The 23,637-nt window shown below is 42.4% G+C and overlaps 1 protein-coding gene across 3 annotated transcripts in view; it reads right to left on the bottom strand.

Annotated features, from left to right (window-relative positions):
* Positions 1-22,889, bottom strand: part of mtmr3 (myotubularin related protein 3) — a gene marked incomplete at its 3' end in the record, with an annotated part of 78,317 nt that extends 55,428 nt beyond the window's left edge. For all 3 annotated transcript variants that reach the window (XM_079517361.1, XM_079517363.1, XM_079517362.1), the window contains exons 1-5: positions 22,713-22,889; positions 17,851-17,933; positions 10,720-10,787; positions 2,863-2,952; positions 530-646 (exon numbers count right to left, since the gene is read on the bottom strand). In XM_079517361.1, coding sequence (XP_079373487.1) covers positions 530-646; positions 2,863-2,952; positions 10,720-10,722 — 210 coding nt within the window. In that variant the 5' untranslated portion in view covers positions 10,723-10,787; positions 17,851-17,933; positions 22,713-22,889. The remainder of the gene's footprint in view (positions 1-529; positions 647-2,862; positions 2,953-10,719; positions 10,788-17,850; positions 17,934-22,712) is intronic.
* Positions 22,890-23,637: the final 748 nt, after the last annotated feature.

Raw genomic sequence — 23,637 nt, 5'->3', positions numbered from 1 at the left:
TGCAGCCACCCCGCCTACCCGGAAATGTAGTCTCTGGGTTGTTTGACTCGTTTCTAACGCTTATTTTGTATTACTTTGGGTATATTTGTACATTTCCACCTTCAGTCGATGCTTCATATCCATATGAGTGAAAAGGCCGATTGATGACTAAAATGATCGGTTTATTTTTCAAACACAGTTCTTAAATGAAGAGATCTAAAATCCCCCTATGGGGATTTCAATGCAAATAAAAAGTACACGAACCTGTGGACTGGCGCCCTCTACCCCCCCCCCCCCCCCCCCCCCCCCCCCTCCTGCTCCCATCTGGGAACTCTCAGGCAGAGTCGATGCACCGGCCACCAAACGGCCTGGCCAATCAGCGGCAGCTGGAGGCGGGATCAAGGCATACACAGTCCTGCCTTGATCCCGCCTCTAAAAACAAATGCATGTCATGAAACCTTTAACGATCAGCCTTGTCCAGCTGGGAATGCCCTATACTGTACATTAATAATGAGTCCAGTTGAAATACCTTTTCTCTCCGACAACTTACATTGACAATGGATTCTTTGAACTTGATGTGTAAGCGATAGCTGGACATAGCGATGATGGCGTCCTCTGCCCTTCCCACGTATTCTGTGAACTCTCCATGCAGCTCAGGAAAGGGCACCTAACACAGCAGACAGAGACATTTCTATTTTAGTCATGGTCTTTGGAATGAAATGAAATTTAGTTTTAGTCATATTTTGGTCACCTGGAATGTTTTGGGGTTAAGTCTAGCTTTAGTCAGCTAAATCTACAGTTGATTTTGTCGACTAAAATGTGTTTTGGCGGGCCTTAAAGGGGAAAACCACCCATTTTCAACATTTTACTATGACATTAATATACCTTAGAGCTGTTGTGTGGAAATAATAAAAAAAGTCCTCCCATTCTGTGTTTCCTAGAACTGTAATTATGAAAAAAATCATTAACATGGTGAAACACATCTTGATGACATCATCAAGATGTGTTTCACCATGTTAATGATTTTTTTCAGACCTCCAGTTCTAGGAAACACAGAATGGGGGGAACTTTTTTATTATTTTCACACAACAGCTCTAAGGTACATTAATGACATAGTAAAATGTTGAAAATGAGTGGAATGCCCGGAGGTTATTTAACCCATTAAATCATAGCGCCCAGCGATTTATAGCAGCGGAGCACATTTAGCGACGGACCGGATGCTATCCCGGATGTAGCTGAAGTAGCTTGATGTGTAGCCAAAACACTCTTGAGGCGATCCGACAACGGGAGGTATGATTAATTGTACCGCGACTAGCGACGGGACCGCGGTGGGCCGTCTAACACATGATCTTTTCTTAGAATTGGACGGAATGATTTAGATCAAGAGTTATTCACGTTTTAAGATTTTCCATCTCGTCGGCTAAAATGTGGAGGGAACATTTTCGATGACGTCCCACCGGAAAATAACATCGAGTGTTGCGCAACAGAAGCGTGTAGATCAGCTATTTTCAGCATGTAACCAAGTGTAAAATGAGTGTCCCATAGTCCCTTGCAAACAATTTAGTCTAGTTTTTATTTTGATGAAATTGTCAATATATTTAGTCTTACTTTTAGTCATCATAGCTTAATTTCCTTTTAGTTTTCGTCAGTGAAAAAGGGTAGTCGTCATAGTATTAGTCGACAAAATCAACACTGATACAGGGAAGGAATACAGAAAAGGGAAATATAACATCAAACTGTAAATAGAGTCATCAATCTTACTTATTTATCATTAGGATTGATAGGACAAACTTTCAGATCCAAAATGTATTTTCATTTTTTTTTAAATGGACATTAGGCTGGAAACTCAGAACTTAGAATTGAGACAGTGACTGATATGACAGTGTATAGAGCTCAGACATGTCATGGACACTGGGCTCACTTCCTTCCTGGACTACAATTCCCATAATGCTTTGGTGCACTGCCCCTCCTTGTGGATAGGGGGAGGGCTGTCTTCCTGAGACGTATTGAAGGTATTGCATGTGGTCCCTGACCGATGCATTTTGTAATGTAGCAAAGTGAAGAGATTTTGTATTTTCTTCCACGGAACAGTGCACTAAACCGGTTTTGTTCCGTGGTAGTGCGTCGATGCTGTCAGTTACTGGGAAGTCTGAGGTGAAGACATAGGAGTTAGAATCTCAAGAAGGGTAAGTGTACCAGCTTGCCTGATTGAGTCATCATTATTAGGAAATGAGCCCATATCATCATGTCATCATGTGTCTGCTCTATCAGTACTGCATATCAGTTTAACCCATTTAGACACGAGGACGATTCTACAAATGCCTTCTAAATCCTGACAGTTTTCTGTCATTCCCAAACTATTTCATGTCAAGGACGGACCCCCAAGATTATTATGTAATTGGTTGCCGACCCCCATCTGAAAATATGTTGTTCCAAGTATTATGAAAGCACTACATCTTAGCCCATATCCCATCCCAGGTATAGAGCGTCGCAGTCCCGCCCTCTCGTGAGACCCGGAAAAGAAATCCCCGTTCATTTTCCTCATAGACTTTTCAGACAGTATTTATTTAAAGACGTTTACGCCGCAAACAAAGCCAACTCTTGTCGTGACAAATCATGACAATAAACACAATGTTTTGGGCCAAACAAAGAATTAGAAAGTAGAAAAAAACGGCAGGTTACAACACTTTATTTTGTTGTTATTCTTCTTTGTAATTATTTGTTTGGTCCAAAATATTGTGTTTGTTGTCATGATTTGTCACGACTCGAGCTGGCTTCGTACGACTCTTAAAAGGTCTTTAAATAAATACTTTATGAAATGTCTATGGAGGAAAATGCATTGGGATTTATTTCACACAATTAATCCTGAATCCAGCAGCTTACCTGCAGGTTTTCCTCTTCCAGGACGGGGGACTTCTTGGGGAAGATCTGATTGGCCTGGATACACTCCAGGCTCTGCTGCCCCTCCTCCTCCTGCAGAGACACAACAAGTCACAACTTCAAGTCAAGACTCCGCTGACCATATTGAAATGGCGGATATTTTTCGTTTTTGCTTTATATTTGGGGGTGGGAAACCCAGCGAGATGGCCACCCGTCATCTTGTTTAACCCACTTAGGCGTGACGTCGAAAAGAAATAATAAGTCTTCTGAAAGAATATATATTCAAAGATTTGTGCGGACCACCCCCCCCCCCACGGGCAGACCAAGGATTGAGATGGAGGAGTTATATTTCCAAAAATCTGCCAGAAACACCTTGGGATCGCCCACAATGAAGTTACTAATGTTGCTGTGGAGAGAGAAGTCTGGAGCTCTCTGGTGGAGCTGCTGCCCCCGCGACCCGACTACGGATAACCGGTTGATGGTTGCAGCATTCCGCCACACCAATCAAAAGGCATGCCGGCCGTCTGTTCGGCCTACTACTGCCATACCGCTGTGAAACACGCGGACAGTACAGTACAGTACAGTACAGTACAGTACACATTGTTATGCATTTCCTCTGGGAATGCACGCATGCTTCTTCACACTCACACAGACACAGCCACACACACATTCATTCACACTTGGGAGCCGCCCAGTGTCGCCACAATCTCCCACTGTCAGCCACTGAGCAACACCACTGCACTGAAGCAACTAGCCTTTACACGTTCTCTTTCACCAACCAGATGTTCCCCCGACACCAACGACATGCAAGTGGCTTTCACAATCGTTTACACATGGATTCGAATAGAAACGGAATTTCAGAACTGCCTACTTCAGCAGAAAGCAGATTTTTTTGTGATTGGTGGTGTTGCATTTTTTAGGTGCCTGTAACGGAGTACAATTAGGCCTGACGTCGAAATAAATAAAAAGTCTTCTGAAAGAATATATATTCAAAGATTTGTGCCACATTTTCACAATTTTTCAAAAATAGCAGACCTACAAGCTCGTAGCTTGTACGATCTGCTATTTTTCAAGAGCTAAATAATGCTTAGTTAAAACACCAAAACGGGTTCCCGTCCAGAATGGGTCACGTATAGTCCTTAAACAAACTGGGGAATGGGGATGTACCGATGAGACATTTTGGCCGATATCGATATAATTAATTGCCGTTATGGCCGATAACCAATGTCGATATGATCTCATTCTGTATTAAGAAATTATAAGAATATTGTCCAAAAAAAGGCTTATAAACACTGAATGCCTCTTTATTCCAAAACTAGGGATGCACCGTAATTGAAATGTTGGCCCCAACATAAACAGCTTTAATCCATTGAGACCTGGAACGCATCCATGTCTGTCACGTTAGCGTTTAACCACATTAACCATTAACCCATTTTGGGGCGGGAACCCCTTTTGGTGTTTTAAACATTGTTATAATTTAGCTATTGAAAAATAGCAGATCTACAAGCTCATAGCGCGCCACCGAGTGGCGCGCTATGAACTTGTAGGTCTGCTATTTTTGAAAAATCGTTAAAATGTGCCTCAAATCTTTCCGAAAATTGTCATGATTTAGAAAACTTTTTTTTTTTTTAAATTTCAGGCCTGAATGGGTTAATGTAGTATTTGTATTGAAAAATGTTCCAACTGGTTGACTCTTTTGAAAGCTGCCCCAGAAAACACTGAACACCTTCAACATCACAAAAGGCCTTTTCAGGCTTTTCAATTTATTTTTCCAACATAATTATTATAAAAATGAAATATCTGCTAAAACCGAAATATTATTCTGATGTCGATTCAATACTGATTTTGCATTTTAAGGCCAATACCAGCCGATAGTTATACCGATGTGATGACCGATGAATTGCCCCTCTCTAAAAGAAAACACACAAATATGTATCAGTGATGCTAATAGCGTGCATTTTGCATCCCAAAACGCAGATTATTGATAATGGACCCATCCGTGGACCTTTCTGGGGGTCCCATGGACGCACTACTGTACTCAGCACTGTACTGTAATTTGGTGCCGTTTAATTTACTTTATGTTCGCATATACTTTACACTGTTTGCATAACTCTTTAGAAGATTTAGAATTGTTTATTTCTTTCAGATATATTTTATACATGAATATAACCATTTTATAACCATACTAAATTAAGAGTTTTTTTATGCTGCAATTTGTAAAAATGACAAAATATGACTCCTCCTAACGTCGTTGAAGTAGGACTTATAAAATGTCCATGGGTCCCATCTAAAAGACCACCCTGCTGGGCCGTGGCTCAGTGGTCCAGGCACCTTGGCTGGTAATCCAGTCTGGCAGTGTGCCGCGGGTTCGACTCCCGATCCCGACGGCCTTTACTGCATGTCTTCCCCCATCTCTCTCCCCATTTCCTGTCAGCCTACTGTCTGTCCCTCCATATAAAATGTAAAAAATAAAGGGGAAAGCCACAAAAAAACAAATTTAAAAGCCACCCTGGGTCCCAGGACCCATTACAGTGAAAACCTATTTACATCACTGATGTATCCCTGCCAGGCCAGAAGGCTGGGAGTTGAAGATTACGTTTTTGCCCTTCGTGTGTGTGTGTGTGTGTGTGTGTGTGTGTGTGTGTGTGTGTGTGTGTGTGTGCAGGTGTGTGTGTTAAGGCTGTCCCCGAACATTCGGGGTTCGAACCTTCGCTCGTTAGGGTTGGCACTCGAATCTTAATAAATAGGCTTGAACCATTCGGGGGTTTTTTAACTCGAAAATATTTCTCGGCGAGAATGCGATATGCATAATAAGAGTACTATGTTCATGTTGTGTTTACATGTTACTAATAATCAGGGGGGCACACAACCGATGTGCCAGTGCGCATACGTCGTCAAAATGTTTTCTGCACGTAGATCAAAGGCATGCAATTGCAACAGTTATGTAGAGAAATCTTCAAAAGGAACTCAAATGTGATGTTAATGTCCTGTAAGTAGACTTAGAAATAAAACTGGTGTTGACTAATCATTACATGTGGCTCTTATTTTTTTAAGAGGAAGTTATGCACAGGAAGTCCGTTTCAGTTGTAAACAAGCTACTATGACACTTTCCCAGTGTTACGTGCCCTCCCCCCCTAAATGTACCATAAGCACAACAATCATTGTTTAGTTATCACAGGCTTTCATCTTATGTTCCAAGGGAAATGTAACATTGTCACCTCAGCTTCACACGCAAGGGTGTACTGTACTGTACTGTACTGTACTGCAGGGGTTCTCAACCCGTGGGTCGCGACCCCTCGGGGGGGTCGCCAAATTATTTTAGGGGGTCCCCAAATTATTTAAAAAGAAAAAAAAATGTTCACGATTTTTCAAAAATAGCAGACCTACAAGCTCGGAGCGCGCCACCGAGTGGCGCGCTCCGAGCTTGTAGGTCTGCTATTTTTCAATAGCTAAATTATAACAATGCTTAAAACACCAAAAGGGGTTCCCGCCCAAAATGGTTTAAGGTTATTGTAGCAGTCAATTTCGGGAGTCGGGAGGGGCGGGGGGGGGGGGGGTCCCGAGACATTGCCAAAGCATTTCCAGGGGGTCCCCGGCCAAAAACGTTGAGAACCCCTACTGTACTGTACTGTACTGTACTGTACTGTACTGTACTGCACTGCACTGCACTGTACTCATGTTGTAACTTGTAAGCAAAGATGGCATTGTGACGGCACCGTCGCAAAAAGGTCTCTGGTTGTTTTTACCTCTACATTTTCTTGTCAAGTTAAGGACTTTTAACCCATTTAGGCCCGACGTCGAAATAAAAATAAAAAAGTCTTCTGAAAGAATATATATTCAAAGATTTGTGCCACATTTTCAAAAATAGCAGACCTACAAGCTAGTAGCGCGCCATGAGCTATGAGTATAACATAATGCTTAGTTAAAACACCAAAAGGGGTTCCCGCCCAGAATGGGTTAAGGACTTTTAAATTATATGCTTTATCATTCCCTCTCTGCTGTCTTGAGTATTTCCGTTGAGCCGTTACGTTGGAAATAACATAACACGTTGGTTTTCCACAGCGGTATAACAAATTTATAATAATACATTTGACATCCCATCATAATCAGAGAGTGACTAAAGAGTGTATCCAAAGACTAGAGGCTGGCTGGACAGAGGGAGATTAGGGTGGTCCACTGAGAGAGATGGCAGATAATGGGACAGGGGCACAGTGTGTCCTGCTGGCTCAGCATTACCCAGTGTGTTGTCGGACTGCGAGCCAAGCTGTGAGTGGCGCGCGCGAGCCAAGCTGTGAGTGGCGCACGCACGCACGCACGCACGCGCGCGCGCGCGCGCACGCACACGCACACACACACACACACACACACACACACACACACACACACACACACACACACACACACACACACACACACACACACACACACACACACACACATGACCTGTCCATCTGCCTTCAGCGCTGACTGACGTCCTTAAATAACATTATAGGGCAGCTTGACATTGACAAAAAGAAAAATGCCACTGTGTGTACAGTGTGACTGCAGCAATGCAGGCATATTTTCAGTAGAAATCATGTGTTTTTCTACAAAATGGTGTTAGCATTATGTTATGCTTTAGCTATTGAAAAATAGCAGATCTACAAGCTCATAGCGCGCCACCGAGTGGCGCGCTACGAGCTTGTGGGTCTGCTATTTTTGAAAAATCGAAGAACGACTGACATCGATAACATAGCTTTTTCAGAAAACTGTCAGGATGTAGAAGACATTTTTTGAATCTGAGGCTACGGTCAGTTTGAATAAAAACATACAACTTAACGGAAGGCACTTGATTAGGGCACAGAAGAACTGCAATTATTTCTTTAGAATTCACAACCTTACTCGTCCTAAAATTTGTTTATATATACACACTAGGCATGTAACGATTCACTCAACTCACGGTACGATTCGTATCACGATACGATTTTTCACGATATTAAAAAAAAATATATATTTTAAAGAAAAATTACCGTTTTTTTAATTTTACATAATTTATCTTCCCCCCTGAGATTTTTTATTTAACTACATTGCAAAAAAGTAGCATTACTTTACGACCATCATCACCTGGGCACAGTCACAGACACACACAGCTCCCCTCTACAGTGCTCTACTACTGAAAGTGACTATCATTTCTCTCCAAAAGCACTTGAATATGATGGAATATGACTAAAGCGCACATTTCACATCACACACTTTTTTTTTTGGAAAATCGATTTTTTTAATTTCAATGAATCGATTCATATCGTCGGGATTAATATCAAGGGGTGCACACAACTTTTTTGGTCTAGTACTCAGAGGAGTACCTGGAGGAGTTACTTGGTGCTCCTAAAATGCGGCGACCCGTCTCGCCGGATGGATAAAAGAGGGATGCATGAATAACTTATAGAAAAACTATATTTATTGGATAGGTGGGGACTGGGGAGTCAATGGAGGGTATTGCAACTCTAGATTCATACCATTATAAAAAAAAATCTAGAGTTGGAAATTGCAGCTAGGTCCATGTGTGGTCCAGCCCTAAATGCATATTCTAATAAAAACAACTTAATACTTCCTAAGGATAATATGAGCATCAAAGCAATATTTAGGTACTTTAAAAAAAAAATATATATATATATATTTAAATAGCCGATCTACTAGCTCACAACGTGTTGCGGAGGCGACACGTTGTGAGCATGCAGATCAGCTATTTGTTTAACATACACGTCGGTCGTACGGCGAAGCATACGTCAGGCTTCCCTTTTGTTTTTACCGAGGCAACGTACAGTCAGACTCAGACAGTTAGACACACATGGCTCCTCGGTGAAAAAATAAACAGTGTACACTACCCGACTTTACGATAATAAGGGACAGTATGTCGGGACACGGTGTTGTCATGTTGATAAGCTTCATGTTGTGCAGGCTGCAGCAGCAGTGCCAGTCCGCAATGCTTTGCACTCTTCCCACTGTCGGAACTAAAACCTGTACCCGTAAAAAGTCAGTGGCTGGTGCCTATAAGCCAGACCGAATCACGACAGTGTGATTTGAGTCTGGCTTATTAGCCAGGCTACGGTGCCTAGGCTGTGAGAGACGGCATCGCACACGAGCAACTTGCTCCAGCACCCGGAAAACAAACATAAGCACAGCGGCGAATGGGAAGAGTGCAAAGCATCCAAAGCATCCCCTTTTACAACTTTTACTTTTTAGTTTGCTCCACATCTGAAACGGAGAAGCCGAACCATTTGTGTCAGGATTTCTCAGTAGTAAACTCCAGTCAACCGAACTGCCCTCCTCCGAGCAGCGAGCAGCATGGAAATGGAAATGGATCCTCCCTCGTTTGAGTAAGGACGCGCTGTGATTGGCCACAATGGCCAGTGCACTTGTGCAAGACGTACTTTGATTGGCAGTCGGTGGGAAATGCTCTCGCTACAGATTTTACTAGTATTCTGGCCATAATAATCATTCTGGGCGGCGCCAGCTGTTGACGACGCATGCGCACTGGCGTACCGCTTGTGTGCACCCCTGTTAATATCGATATATATCGATATATCGTTACATGCCTAATATATACACAGTATTTGCAATTTGAAAATAACACTCAAGAAATGAATGATTGTTTTGCGATTTGATTTCAGTATTTTTCTTATTTTTTTTCCTGAATAAAGAAAATGTCTCTGCGGTGAAACGTGAAAGCTGCTCTGCCGGGGCAGCAGCAGACAGACAGAGTGGGACTTTGACACCGTGCCGTGGCCTGTCTGCTGAAACAATCGTCTGCCTCCTCCCGGCGAGCACAACTGATTAACAAAGTCAAAAATCAATGAACAGTTTCCGATTGTGCAGACTGCAACACACAGCCCACAGGACAGTTATTCTATAGATGTTGGAGCTCTCAAAGTGGAGTCCGTGGACCACTTCAAGCATTCCTCACGGGGATTTGAAGAGGCCAGTTATAGTCACTTTGCTAACTTCTTATTAAAGGTATATTCAGTGATTTGACTTAATCTAAATATCACTTATTTTTTATTTTTTTCTGGATAATCCTCCCTACTATAGAGTGTGCTGACCATATAAGGAGTTCCTCCCTGTCCCCAGTGAGCCCCTGGGGTCAAAAAACCCTAGTTTCAGTTTTGGTGGCGGGTGGCAAAGCCTTCATCCAATCAGGATGAGAGGGGCCTTCCTCCAATCATGATCGAGTGGGGGCGGGCCTTGGTGCACATGCTGTTGGCCTGTTGCACTTCCCCCCACTGTAGAGCGTGCATGTGCACATTTTGTTACCGGGGCGGACTGGGTGGTTCTCCAAATCACTCAAATCACTGAATGCTCCTTTAATATAAAGATGTTCCATTGTGATTAGATATAGATATATAGGTATACAGAAATGGTACTGTGGTCCAATAGTGAGCAGATGGGAAGAGAATAAAATCCACACTCTTCTGAACCCTGAAAGACTGTCTGACTTGAGTGTGCCTTTTCCCCTGAAGTGAACCGATAGTGAGCAGAGCACCAATATGCAGTATGAAGATACAAATAGAATATAAATATTAGTATTTTTTTTTCTCCTGTAATGTGTTATCTGGTGTGAGAAACACTGTGTTCCCCCTTTTGGTGTTAGCATTATGTTATGCTTTAGCTATTGAAAAATAGCAGATCTACAAGCTCATAGCGCGCCACCGAGTGGCGCGCTACGAGCTTGTAGGTCTGCTATTTTTGAAAAATTGAAGAACGACTGACATAGAAACATAGCTTTTTCAGAAAACTGTCAGGATGTAGAAGACATTTTTAGAATCTGATCTCAGGTCAAAATGGGCTAGTCTAGAGAGAAAGCATGATGAGAATAGATTTTACCATGGCCCCTGTCAGGAGTGTGGGTCTTCCAGGAAGAAGTGCCGGGCTTTCCTCTCCGGGCCCTCAGTCTGCAGAGGAGAGAGAGAGAGAGAGAGAGAGAGAGAGAGAGAGAGAGAGAGGGAGAAATGTCACCACCGATTGATATGAAACATGTCAATTATAAATTGCATCTTTCTTGTCATTGTCTGCTCTTCACTCCATGCTAAATTGCATAAAACGGTAAACATCTACTTCATTCCCCACTGCAGTGTTACATGAATGAGAACTTTGTATTTTCAAACCGATAGCATAGCTAAGCATACAGTATCTTTGATCAGAAACGACAGAAACAGGCATGGTGGTGGCGTGTGTATGTATATTCACAAAGACACTGAATATGTTACTCGTACTGACTTACAGCATGATGAAATTGAAACTGTGTGGGTTGAATTAATTTTCAAAAAAGCTAAATCAGTATTAGTGGGCACCGTCTACAGACCGCCTGACCAACATGGGTTCTATGATATACTTGAGGGGTGCTTAGCTGAGGAGGAATGTGTAGAGAAAATCCTGATTGGCGACTACAATACAGACATGCAACGAAAGGAAGCACCTGTGTTTAAGTCATTCAGTAAATTCTGTGATCTACATAGTGTCAGTCAGCTAATTACCCAACCCACTAGAGTGTGTGATTCTACTCAAACTGTCATTGATCTCATTCTGTCCTCGGACAAATCCAGAATCTCCAAGAAAGGGGTTATTGTATGTGGGCTTAGTGATCATTTTATGATATTCTGTACCCGCAAAATACAAAAACTTAAGACCGGCTGCCACAAAACAGTCATATCAAGGGACCTCAAAACCTACTCTAGTGAGGTCTTTAACCAAGTATTGGAGAGTCTGGATTGGTCCGATGAGCTTAAAAGCACACATGTCGAAGAAGCTTGGCTTGGCTTCAAAACCAAATTTACATCAGTACTGAACAACATGGCTCCTTTGAGAACCACCAGGGGCAAAACCCGCTCGGAACCATGGATGAATTCGGACATACTGGCTGCAATGAAAGCCAGAGACAAAAAATGCTCTGAAGTTCTAAAATGCAAGTCAAAGCTAGCCAAGCGCTTCGACAGTGTTCGCCAAGCTCGTTTGAACAACCTAAATACACAACGAATCAAACTACGAAACAGTGTAACTGCCATGACCAAATCAGCTAAAAGTAACTTCATTAATGATAAAGCTGAGGAAAACAAAAACAATCCTCATGAGCTCTGGAAGCTACTAAACAATCAACTAAGCTATGGTCAGAAACTAAAAACCAGATTTTCGAACATAAACATCAAATCTGACAACACTCTCATCACTGACAACCTTGATGTGGCCAACTACTTGAATATCTTCTTTACAAACATATCAACAACTCTGGTTAACAAACTGCCCTCCCACTCTGGGCTCTTTGGTGTAGAGCACATTACAACCTTCTACAAAAACCTAGGTGTTTGTAAAGACGATTTTAAACTAGTTATGGTAACAACTGATGAGGTAATTAAGAAACTGAGTGCCCTCCAACCCCACAAGGCCACAGGACATGACAACATTCCCTCCAAATTTCTCAGAGACTCAGCCATCTCTATAGCTCCAATCATCACCCACATAGTAAACCTCTCCATCAAACAGGGACAGGTCCCCCAAGATTTCAAACTGGCCAAAGTAACCCCCTTGCACAAGAAAGGGAGTAAATTAGACCCCGGCAACTACCGCCCTATTTCTATTCTTAGTTCCATCTCGAAAGTGATGGAAAAAATAGTCTATGAACAGGTTGAAAAGTATCTTGCCACTAATAAATTATTGTACGAGTTCCAATCTGGCTTCAGAACATCCCACTCCACTGACACATGCCTCCTCTATTTGAGCGACCACATCAAACAAGAGGTGGACGCTGGCAAATACTGCGGCATGGTCATGCTGGACCTCCAAAAGGCTTTTGACACCGTGAACCACTCCATACTGGTTAACAAGCTAAAAGCAATTGGTTTCGATAGCACATCAGTGAGCTGGATGCAATCCTACCTGGAGGGGAGAGAACAGATGGTGGAAGTGAACGGAACACTGTCCCCCCCCCTCCCAGTGAGCTGTGGCGTTCCACAAGGAAGCATACTAGGGCCTCTACTGTTCCTAATATATGTAAACGACATGACTTCAGCCTGTGACTGCAACTTGTTCCTGTTCGCAGATGACTCAGCACTGCTGGTCTCGGACAGGGACAAACTGCAGGTTGAAAATGCCCTCAGCTCTGAACTCGGTAGAATCTGCACCTGGCTCGCTGATAACAAACTATCTTTACACCTGGGAAAAACTGAATCCATTCTCTTTGGCTCTATTAGTAATCTCAGCAAGGCAAATGGCTTCTTGGTTAGAGTGGGTGACAATGTTATCACACGTAAAGATGAAATTACCTACCTAGGTTCCATCCTGGAGGCTAATCTTTCCGGTGATAAAATGGCCACCAACGTAATCAAAAAAGTCAACCATAGAACAAGATTCCTCTACAGGATCTCCTCACTGGTCAACAAAAACACCTTGAAGACCTTAACAGGAGCCCTTGTACAGGGTTTCTTTGACTATGCATGCACCTCCTGGTACCACAGCACCTCAAAGGCCCTTAAAACCAGGCTCCAGACTTCCCAAAACAAACTGGTCAGGCTCCTACTTGATCTAGCCCCCCGAACCCACCTCACCCCTGCCCACTTCGACAGGCTGGAATGGCTTAGGGTCGACGACAGAGTACAGCATCTTGCAATGGGTCTGGTCCACAAGATTCGATACACCACCAAGATACCCATGTACCTGTCTAGATACTTCCTTAATGTTAACGAAGTCCACACCCACAACACCAGAGGGAGTGCAACGAACCATGTACAACCCAGATTCGGCACAAACAAGGGACTAAATTCTTTTCGCTCCTATGCCACTAAAATGTGGAACGCCCTACCAACTGTCATTAAGACATGCGAATCCCTTGACTCTTTCAAAACCGCTCTCAAAGGGCACCTACGGTCGGCTGCAATTCGAAACTGGCCCCTGTAAAATCGGAATCCCTCAAACACGAACGCAAGGACAACACTAGAGACGGTCGCGGCCACACAGCCAACTCAAGGTATGGCCACTGAGCCAACTTGGGGACCCAACGCAAGGACAACAAAAGAGACGGTCACGGCCACACAGCCAACTCAAGGTACGGCCACGGAGCCGACTTGGGGACCCAACGCAGCTCCTCCAAGGAAAACAAACAAATTAACGGAGCTGAACGTGAATCCCCCCCACCGCCCACCCCTTTTTTCCCCCTCACTGTATATGTTTCTTTTCCCTTTTTACCTCCTTTATGATGAATTCCTGTTCTGTCTATAGAAGTGTCTATTTGTACGTCTCTAAATGTTTTGATGATTTGAACATGGTGGACCCTGTTGGAAACAAGTGTAATGCTTAATTGGGTCGTCCACTCACAGTTAACAGCCTTTGTATTGAGTTTGTGCCTGAAATGTACTGTAATTCTGCAAACTGTTAATAAATTCTTCAATCAATCAATCAAGTATTTTTTTCTTTATTGCACTGAGCTACTACTTGCCTACTAAACCACATCTCTAGGTACAATATACAAACATAACATGATAAGACTATTGTGCCCAAAAAAGGCTAAAGTATTGACAAAGGTTACTAGGCCACCGTTTCCAAGCCAAGCTATGACACAAATTGCAGTTTGCCTGTTGCACACCCAGTTGTGGAGAGTATCAATGTCAAAATGATTACTTTTGAATTTTGATATATGAAACCAATACTTATCTTGGACTGAAACAGTGTATCTCAATAAACAGTTATGCTTTTGGATGTCACAAAACAGCCAATTTGCCATGTGTAAGTCTATGAATAAATATTTACTCTGAAAATACTGTAGCTTAGTGATTGCCACGGGTTCAATCAGCGCTAGAAAATGTGTTGTACAGCACATCATCATTTTTCGGCCGCACCAGACTTCCCGGTCCTTCATTGCCATCCCCAGTTCCTGCTTACTGATGCATGTGTCCCTAGCGATGACATCAGGGAACGAACTCTGGTCTGCTTTGAGGCAGGGTTCCAGGGAAGAAGTGAAGCTATAACCTCATGATCAGCTCTGTAGCAGCACAGGCTAGCCTGTTTTTATGTCAAAGCAAATATATAAACAAAAAAACAAACGTGTTTGTCACTAGACTATTCACCTACTACCTGACCAGACTGTGTGCAGAGAAAACCACAGTACCACACAAACATTTAGCCAGGTACCATTATTTTTACATGACATTCAGGACTTGAAGTGGACTCCATCTACCAGTATGCTCCTTCAATCCTCACTTTGTATTTGGACTCCACCAGGCAGACAGGGGGAACGCCAAGTGGACAGTAACATCTTCTGTGTCACCCAATATGCGCGGTGCAACTCTCAGACCCCCTTTCCACCGGTTGGTTCCCAATAGGAACCGGTTCAGTTCTTTTTGGTTCTTAGTCCATGAGCCAGATCTCCAAAATTGGTGGGAAAAACTAGACCTATATTAAATTGTTTATAGGATCAATACAAGTAAATGAATACATGATAACCCTAAACCTTCCACAGTAGTAGCTTTTTCATATTTTCGATTATTTTTGCATATTTTCCTACATAATGCCTCATTTGCATATTTAAAAATGTAAAGTTTGTAACACAATAAATCATTGTCTTCGTGTAAGTACTCAATTGGGGAAGTTTCATGGTGATAACAATCTAATATAGGTTTTGCCCACTCAATTCATAATTAACGTTCCAATTTTGGAGCTCTGGCTCATGGACTGAGAACCAAAAAGAACTGAACCGGTTCCCACTGGGAACCAAGCGGTGGAAAAGAACTGAACCGGTTCCCACTGGGAACCAAGCAGGGGAAAAGAACTGAACCGGTTCCCACTGGGAACCAAGCGGTGGAAAAGAACTGAACCGGTTCCCACTGGGAACCAAGCGGTGGAAAAGAACTGAACCGGTTCCCACTGGGAACCAAGCGGTGGAAAAGAACTGAACCGGTTCCCACTGGGAACCAAGCGGTGGAAAAGAACTGAACCGGTTCCCACTGGGAACCAAGCGGTGGAAAAGAACTGAACCGGTTCCCACTGGGAACCAAGCGGTGGAAAAGAACTGAACCGGTTCCCCTTGGGAACCAAGCGGTGGAAAAGAACTGAACCGGTTCCCACTGGGAACCAAGCGGTGGAAAAGAACTGAACCGGTTCCCACTGGGAACCAAGCGGTGGAAAAGGGGCCTCAGTGTGGCTGGCTAGCTGCTTCCTATGACATTATAGCAGGGGTGGGCAACTGGCGGCCCGGGGGCCACATGCGGCCCCCACCTTCACTTAATGTGGCCCTCAGGTTAATGTCATGATACTGATATAATATTGGTTTCAGCTGTTTACAATTCCACGACATGCAAACATGACCCGCTTTAATTACTTCAGTCTAAATAGTAGATTGCTCAACACAAGTATAATTAAAAGGCATTTGAAATTACATAAAAATGTTAATTTTCAGGATTCCAATTCAAAAATAGTAAAAAATAATTCAACATTTCAATTCGAATATAGCAAAAATAGCCGCGACGCGTTTTGAGCTTGTAGATCGGCTATTTTTGCGACGACAGTAATATATGGCCCTAGGGAGTGAGTGTGGAAATATAGTGGCCCTCTCCATCGTCAAAGTTGCCCACCCCTGCATTATAGGAAAGACCTCAAATAGTGAAAGGAGCGCTGACTGGAGTTTCAGGTCAGGCAACCTCGTGGCATATACATATATACTGTATATATATATATATATATACATATATATACTGTATGTACACAAACGGCTCGTATTTCTTCAGAAGCGGCCATAACCGGCAGTCGTTAACTGGCTAGCATGGCAATAAATCCCACATAAAACGTCAAGGTAGAGGCAAGAATAGCCCCTTTAAGGCATATATGAATTCACCCTGCATCTAGCGAGCTATTATGAGGCATGTTAAGACTCTAGTCTTGAAGGGGCATATACTGTGTGTGTGTGTGTGTGTGTATATCTGTGTACCTATCGATATAGATAGATATCTACATAGCCCACAAGGCATCATACAAACAGGGTGAGGCATGTGAGGACTCTAGACTTCTAGCCTTGAGGAGGGCATATTACGTGTGCATAGTACTCTCAGTATCCCATAGTCTGAGGCGGACATACATCTAGACCTGAAGAAGGCCTAACAGTGTGTGTGTGTGTGTGTGTGTGTGTGTGTGTGTGTGTGTGTGTGTGCGTGCGCGCGTGCGTGCGTGCGTGCGTGCGTGCGTGCGTTATCACACTTTTTTTATCACATTTTGGGGATTGAAGTCACGACTTCAATCCCTGAAAATTGATTGAAATGGACATTCAATTATCATGAGCATCAAAATGACAAATGGGCTGAAAACATTTCAAAGACGACAAAGCCGGTACCGACTGTTGCGTATGCGTAGCCTAATAAATATCTTTAGGGATTCGGTCCGTCCGACGAGGCCATTCAACGCTAGCGCGCTGGGCACAGCATGCTGATCACGACAGGCGTTACCGGCTAGCGCGCTGGGCACAGCATGCTGATCACGACAGGCGTTACCTGCTCGCTCAGCTCTCATTGAAAATGAATTAGTAGGGGCCGTCTGAAAAGATCACAATGCAACAAGCAGCAGCTTATAGGCCAAAGCCTTCAATTCTGCATAAAGAACCTTTACCATGTATGCCGTTTCCTGATTAAAAACAGCCTGTATAGTATAGTCCATGACCGTACGGGTCATTATTCATGTAAGCTACTTATTGAGAAACTGGTATTAAATCAAAATTGTGACACCCCATATATATATATATATATATATATATATATATATATATATATATATATATATATTACTGTATACACTACAGTATATTTATTTTCTTTTTTTTATTTCTTTCAGCAAGTGCATCATACTGTGGCATCATGTGAGAGGGCAAGAAAAAGTGCTCGTGTCACACAAACAACACAACAACAGAAACCAAAAGGGCCGCACACAAAAAGAGTCATGTGATCTACTGTATATTCTGGTTCGGCCGGGTTTAGAAGAACTCACCACAGACAACGAGCAACAGACGATGACTTATCCCCGAAGATCCCGTTTTGAACGTCTCAGGAGGAGGAGGAGGACATGGAAATCTGTGGGAAACCAAGGCAAATAGACATGAACAAATGCTTTCATTTAAAAAGTACCTTAAAAAGTACCTTCTCTCTCTATATATATATATATATATATATATATATATATATATATATATATATATATATATATATATATATATATTACATATGAGGAGTAATTTTACATTCTACAGTACCTACAACAGACCTCTTTATTTATTTGTAAATATAGCAGTGCTAGTGTGGGGGTTGAAGAAACCTATGTGTGCGAGATATAGCAATTTAACACGTCGTTTGTGGAATGGAAAGAAGCCAGACAAGTCTTTTTGACAATTTGTCTACAACACAGTCTAGCCAACCGGTGGCCCTGGTCCAATCAATCACTGTGGTCTACAACACAGTCTAGCCAACCGGTGGCCCTGGTCCAATCAATCACTGTGGTCTACAACACAGTCTAGCCAACCGGTGGCCCTGGTCCAATCAATCACTGTGGTCTGTAACACAGTCTAGCCAACCGGTGGCCCTGGTCCAATCAATCACTGTGGTCTACAACACAGTCTAGCCAACCGGTGGCCCTGGTCCAATCAATCACTGTGGTCTGTAACCTTCACCTTCGCAGATAGAACAGATCAAAACACATCATTTCTGCTTAAACGGTGGGTCTTAAAAAGTAAAGTCTACCATTTCTCATCGGAAACCCCAATGAGACTTTTTAATACTATTACCAGGCTCTGACCTTTGTTAAGTGATTTATTAAAAACGGTGAAGATTTGTTGAAACAAAAAAGCCCTATATTCTCACAATAATCATCATTGCTAGTAGTAACAGGGATCTTCCCGTCTCTCCAACTCTTCAGTAAAGAGAAAATACATTTTTGGGAGGGTTAGAAATTTCATATTACCCCTTCAGCATGTGTTTTCTCATCTGATCTAATGAAATGGCATCTCGACATGGCATCTCGACCTGAAAATGCAGCTTATTTTTATTTATTTGTTACCCTTTTTCCTCCCCAATTTAGTTGTATGCCTCTTCAGGATAGCCATGTTACTCATATATATATATATATATATATATATATATATATATATATATATATATATATATATATATATATATTGAAATATATAATTTCCATCGTCAAATATATTGAGTGAGCCATCTTCAGCCATATATACATAGTATAATGTATACACCGGTATATACATACACAAATGAATGATGGAGGAAGTCTGCTTATGTAACTGTGTAAGTAGAGTGAACCCAATGAACCCAACAACAGTCCATAAGAGGGCACAGTGTGCATGTAGGAAAGAAGAACAGGGGACCAGAACCAGAACCCAACGGTTCTTGCTCAAATGTGGATCTCGATGTAGTTACCTCCGCAAGAATCGATATCACGATTCCCATTTCTTCCACGAAAACATGTATTGTCTTTAGTTGCTGAACATTTACTACATTCAAAATGTGGCACCTGTAGCCAACTACTGTGGCTTTAAACAGACAACATCAAAGTGCTTGACTTAAACCTCTCTTAACCCATTTAAATTTAAAGAACATGTCTTCTAAATCATCACAGTTTTCTGAAATACCTATGTTTCTATATCAGTGGTGCTCAATATTTCATGTCAAGGACCCACAGAATTATATGTATTTGGCCTCCAACCCCCATCTGAAAATATATTGTTCCAGGGACGCCCCGGGAAGCAAAGATTTGAGTAAAAACGTTCTGAAAGAATATATTTTCAAAGATATGCGCCACATTTTCACGATTTAAAAAAAAATAGCAGATCTACAAGCTCGTAGCACGGCACTCGTTGCCGCGTTATGAGCTTGTAGATCTGCTATTTTTCAATAGCTAAAGTAGAACAGAATACTTAAAACACCAAAAGGGGTTCCCACCCAAAATGGGTTCAAGTCTCTCTTGTAGCAAAAACATAAGAGTAACTAAAATGAATTGGACAGCCTCTAGTGCTGCACCATTCTTGCTCAAATTCAGAAATGAGATCTCATTATGTGTCTGAATCTAGATCGCAATCTTTTTTCGAATAATTGTGCAGCACTACTTTACAATTACAAATATGTATGCATTTATTTTTGACCAGAGTTTATGGTTGTTGTTGTTGCCGCAATTTGCAACACTAGATTTTTTTTTAATGGGTTGAATCTAGAGTTGCAACACCAGCCATTGACAGCCCATACATCCAAACAGAAGTCTGTTTACAATCTGATCGTAGACATGTTATTATGAACTAGTGACTAGTTAATAGGCCTAATTAATAGGCCTATTAGCTATGAATCACTGTTTTGCAGTGTTGGGTCAGCTACATGTAGCTAACCTTGCCCAACACTGCAGATAACAATGAATCATAGCTAATACTAGGCCTATCAATTAACTTTAATAGACCTATTGCTTACTCCACTATACGTGTCATGCAGGTATTCGAGCCTCAATTCTTACTGGAAAAAAAACATCAAATAAATAATTAAATCCAGTGTTACTGTTGGGCAGGTTAAGCTACATGTAGCTGACCCAACAATACGTTCCGTGCAGATGATAACTTTTCGAGTTTGGAAGCCACCGCGTACCACCCGTTTTGAAATTGCACAATAATTCAGGACTCAGGAGGTTATTGAAAACAAGCGCTTCCGAACTCCAACACTTAGAAAAATAATCACCTGCACAGAATTTATTGACAGAAAATAGCTCATAACGTGTCTAAGGTGGATTTTTATGAAACAAACACTTTGCAGATAGAAGCTTTTCGTACAGCCGCAATGTTGGTGAGTTTAACGTTGTTTAATACAATCAGATAGGATTCTTCCGTTTGGGTGTATGGGCCGTCAATGGCTGGTGTTGCAACTCTAGATTCAACCCATTAAAAAGGATCTAGTGTTGCAAATTGCGGCCAAAGTTGTTGTAATATTAAACAAGCGACTGTTGGGATCCTGCTAATTGGGTGGGTGAAAAGGCAAAACACGGCCAACAATTTCCCACCCTGCATAAGACCACGAGTTTGAAATAGCTCCCACGGGGACCACCGTTGACCAGTCCATAAAAAAAATAACAATAATAAATCAAGCATTAATGAACTCCAAATAAAGTCCGTGCCCATCACATTATGAGACCTCTCAGCATGATGCAGGCCAACAAATAGTTGTAAAGGTCAGCGGCTCTCTGGCAGAAACTGAAACCCGATCTCTGCGGATCAGTCAATGGAGACTGAGGGTTCCTTGGGGCATCGCACACCTTCTCTCTCTGGGGCAAGATGCCATGCCAACGACAGGCTTACTTAGCAGCCAGCAAGCAGCCGGAAAAAGAATGCCAACATTGCACTGGAAGGACCCTGGCCCCTGATCGCACAGACACTACAGCCTGTCTGTCTGTCTGTCTGTCTGTCTGTCTGTCTGTCTGTCCAGTTGTTGTTGTGTGTGTGTGTGTGTGTGTGTGTGTGTGTGTGTGTGTGTGTGTACTGCTGAGTAGCCACGGAAGGACACCAATAACATGACTTCACTTTACTACTGACGCAATCACACCGCTGGCGTTGGCCGATAACGCATATCTCTATAACACACACACACACAGACACAGGCTATGTTTACCGCAGAGGGCTCAGTCAGTCTCTACTATTCCCAGTTACACAGTCAGGGAGGTCTAAGCCCCTTACAGAGCCTTAACCTTACTCCTAACCCGTGACTCCATGGCTACACGATCATGCAACAGAAAATCTGAACTTTATCTAATCTGAAGATTGTTGGCGAGTAATGAATGATGATCTGACCTGTACTGTCAAAAGGCAGTTTTTGTTTTATATACAGCCACCCCAACTGCCTGCCTGGCAATACAACTGGGTTGGCTGCATGGCTTCAACATCTGTCAAATAAATAATGGCAACGGACTAGCAGTCGTATGTGCCTAAACAAATGACTGCAACAAGTTTGAAGTGCAAATTCTCATATCGTGTATCGTGTTCTTTCTTTGAAATCCATTCCTGCCAAGTGCATTCATTGCAATATCAACTCTGAAACTCCTTTGCAGGCGCTCATTCCTTCCAGTCAGCTAACGTTACGTTAGCATTAATGGCTAACGTTCTAGATGCATAATATCATTAATATGCATCATGCATTATTATCAGCAATGCTGACACGATTTAAACTCTCTACATGCCATGCATAGCAGCTAGCTGTGTCATTTGCTTGAAATCCATCCCTCCCAAGTGGATTGCAATAATATCACCTAGAAGATACATAATAGCATCATTATCAGCAATGCTGACATGATTTAAAATAAACTCTCTACAGGCAGCTATGTATTGTATTCGCCAATAACAACAATGTAGCCTAGTCAAGAACAAACTAAAACACTAGCTAGACAGTAATGGTAAGCTAAGCTAACAGGTCGAAACAATAACTGCGCTGCTTCACTGTGAATTTGACCGAATCGGGTTTAATAGCAGGGGGAAATGTTAAAATCAATTAAATCCATGTTTTAACCCCGATATTGTATGAAACACAAATGTGACCTAATAGTGGGCCCGTTAAGTGTCCATACATGTGTTACATACATTGCTTAAACCCGCAGGGTTAAAATAAATCAGCTGTGAGTGTGTGTGTGTGTGTGTGTGTGTGTGTGTGTGTGTGTGTGTGTGTGTGTAGCAATACTAGCATGCTAGCTTGTAGTGTTTTTGTTGTTGTTATGAGATGGAGGGCGGACCCCAGCCAGCGAGGCCGCTCCGCTCGAGCTCTGTCAAAACACAAAAACGGAGGAAAACACAACCCGGCTGGGTCGGACGGACTCACCGTGAAAAGAAAGAAGCGAAAAGCCGAAGCTTTTGTAACAACGACTACCAATGAAGCAACACTGGTGGTGGAACAAACTATCGGTCATATCCCACTAGCCGAGGCCAGCTTCACTGCGTCCTCCTCCCGTAGTAGTACAACAAGCAGAAGCCGAGCCGAGTCGTCGTCGTCGTCGTCGTCGCCATCATCATCATCATCATCACCACCACCACCGCCGCGAAATCTCTCCACAACCAGTCAGTGTTGCCACTTGCCAGATTGTGTGTGAGAAAGAAGCATCCAGGGTCTAAAAGAAAAAGAAGCGAAGCAATTCAATTCAATTCAATTCAATTCAATTCAATTCAATTCAATTCAATTCAATTCAATTCAATTCAATTCAATTCAATTCAATTCAATTCAATTCAATTCAATTCAATTCAATTCAATTCAATGTGGCTCAAGAGGTAGAGCAGGTCGTCCAATGATCCATGGGTCGGCGGTTCGAATCCCGGCTCCTCCTGTCTACATGTCGAAGTGTCCTTGGGCAAGACACTGAACCCCAAATTGCTCCCGATGTGCTGGTTGGTACCTTGCATGGCTTCCTCCGCAATCGGTGTATGGATGTGTGTGTGAATGGGTGAATGTAATGCACAATCTATGTAAAGCGCCTTGGATAAAGGCACTATATAAATGCACCATTTACCAATTCAATTCAATTCAATTCAATTCAATTCAATTCAATTCAATTCAATTCAATTCAATTCAATTCATACATGTTATAATACAGGGTATAAAGCTTTTTTGAAACATTAAGTAGCAGCATTTCTTTTGCAGTCACTTTGGGACAAATATCAGCATTCTTTCTCAAGACTATCTAAGAAGCCCCAAATAAATGAATAGGGTTTTTTATTTTGATAATAGCAGATCTACAAGCCATGCTACGCAC

The sequence above is a fragment of the Electrona antarctica genome (genome assembly GCF_951216825.1).
Source record: "Electrona antarctica genome assembly, chromosome: 12".
NCBI lineage: Eukaryota > Metazoa > Chordata > Actinopteri > Myctophiformes > Myctophidae > Electrona > Electrona antarctica.
This window is presented reverse-complemented; position numbering and strand designations above follow the sequence as displayed.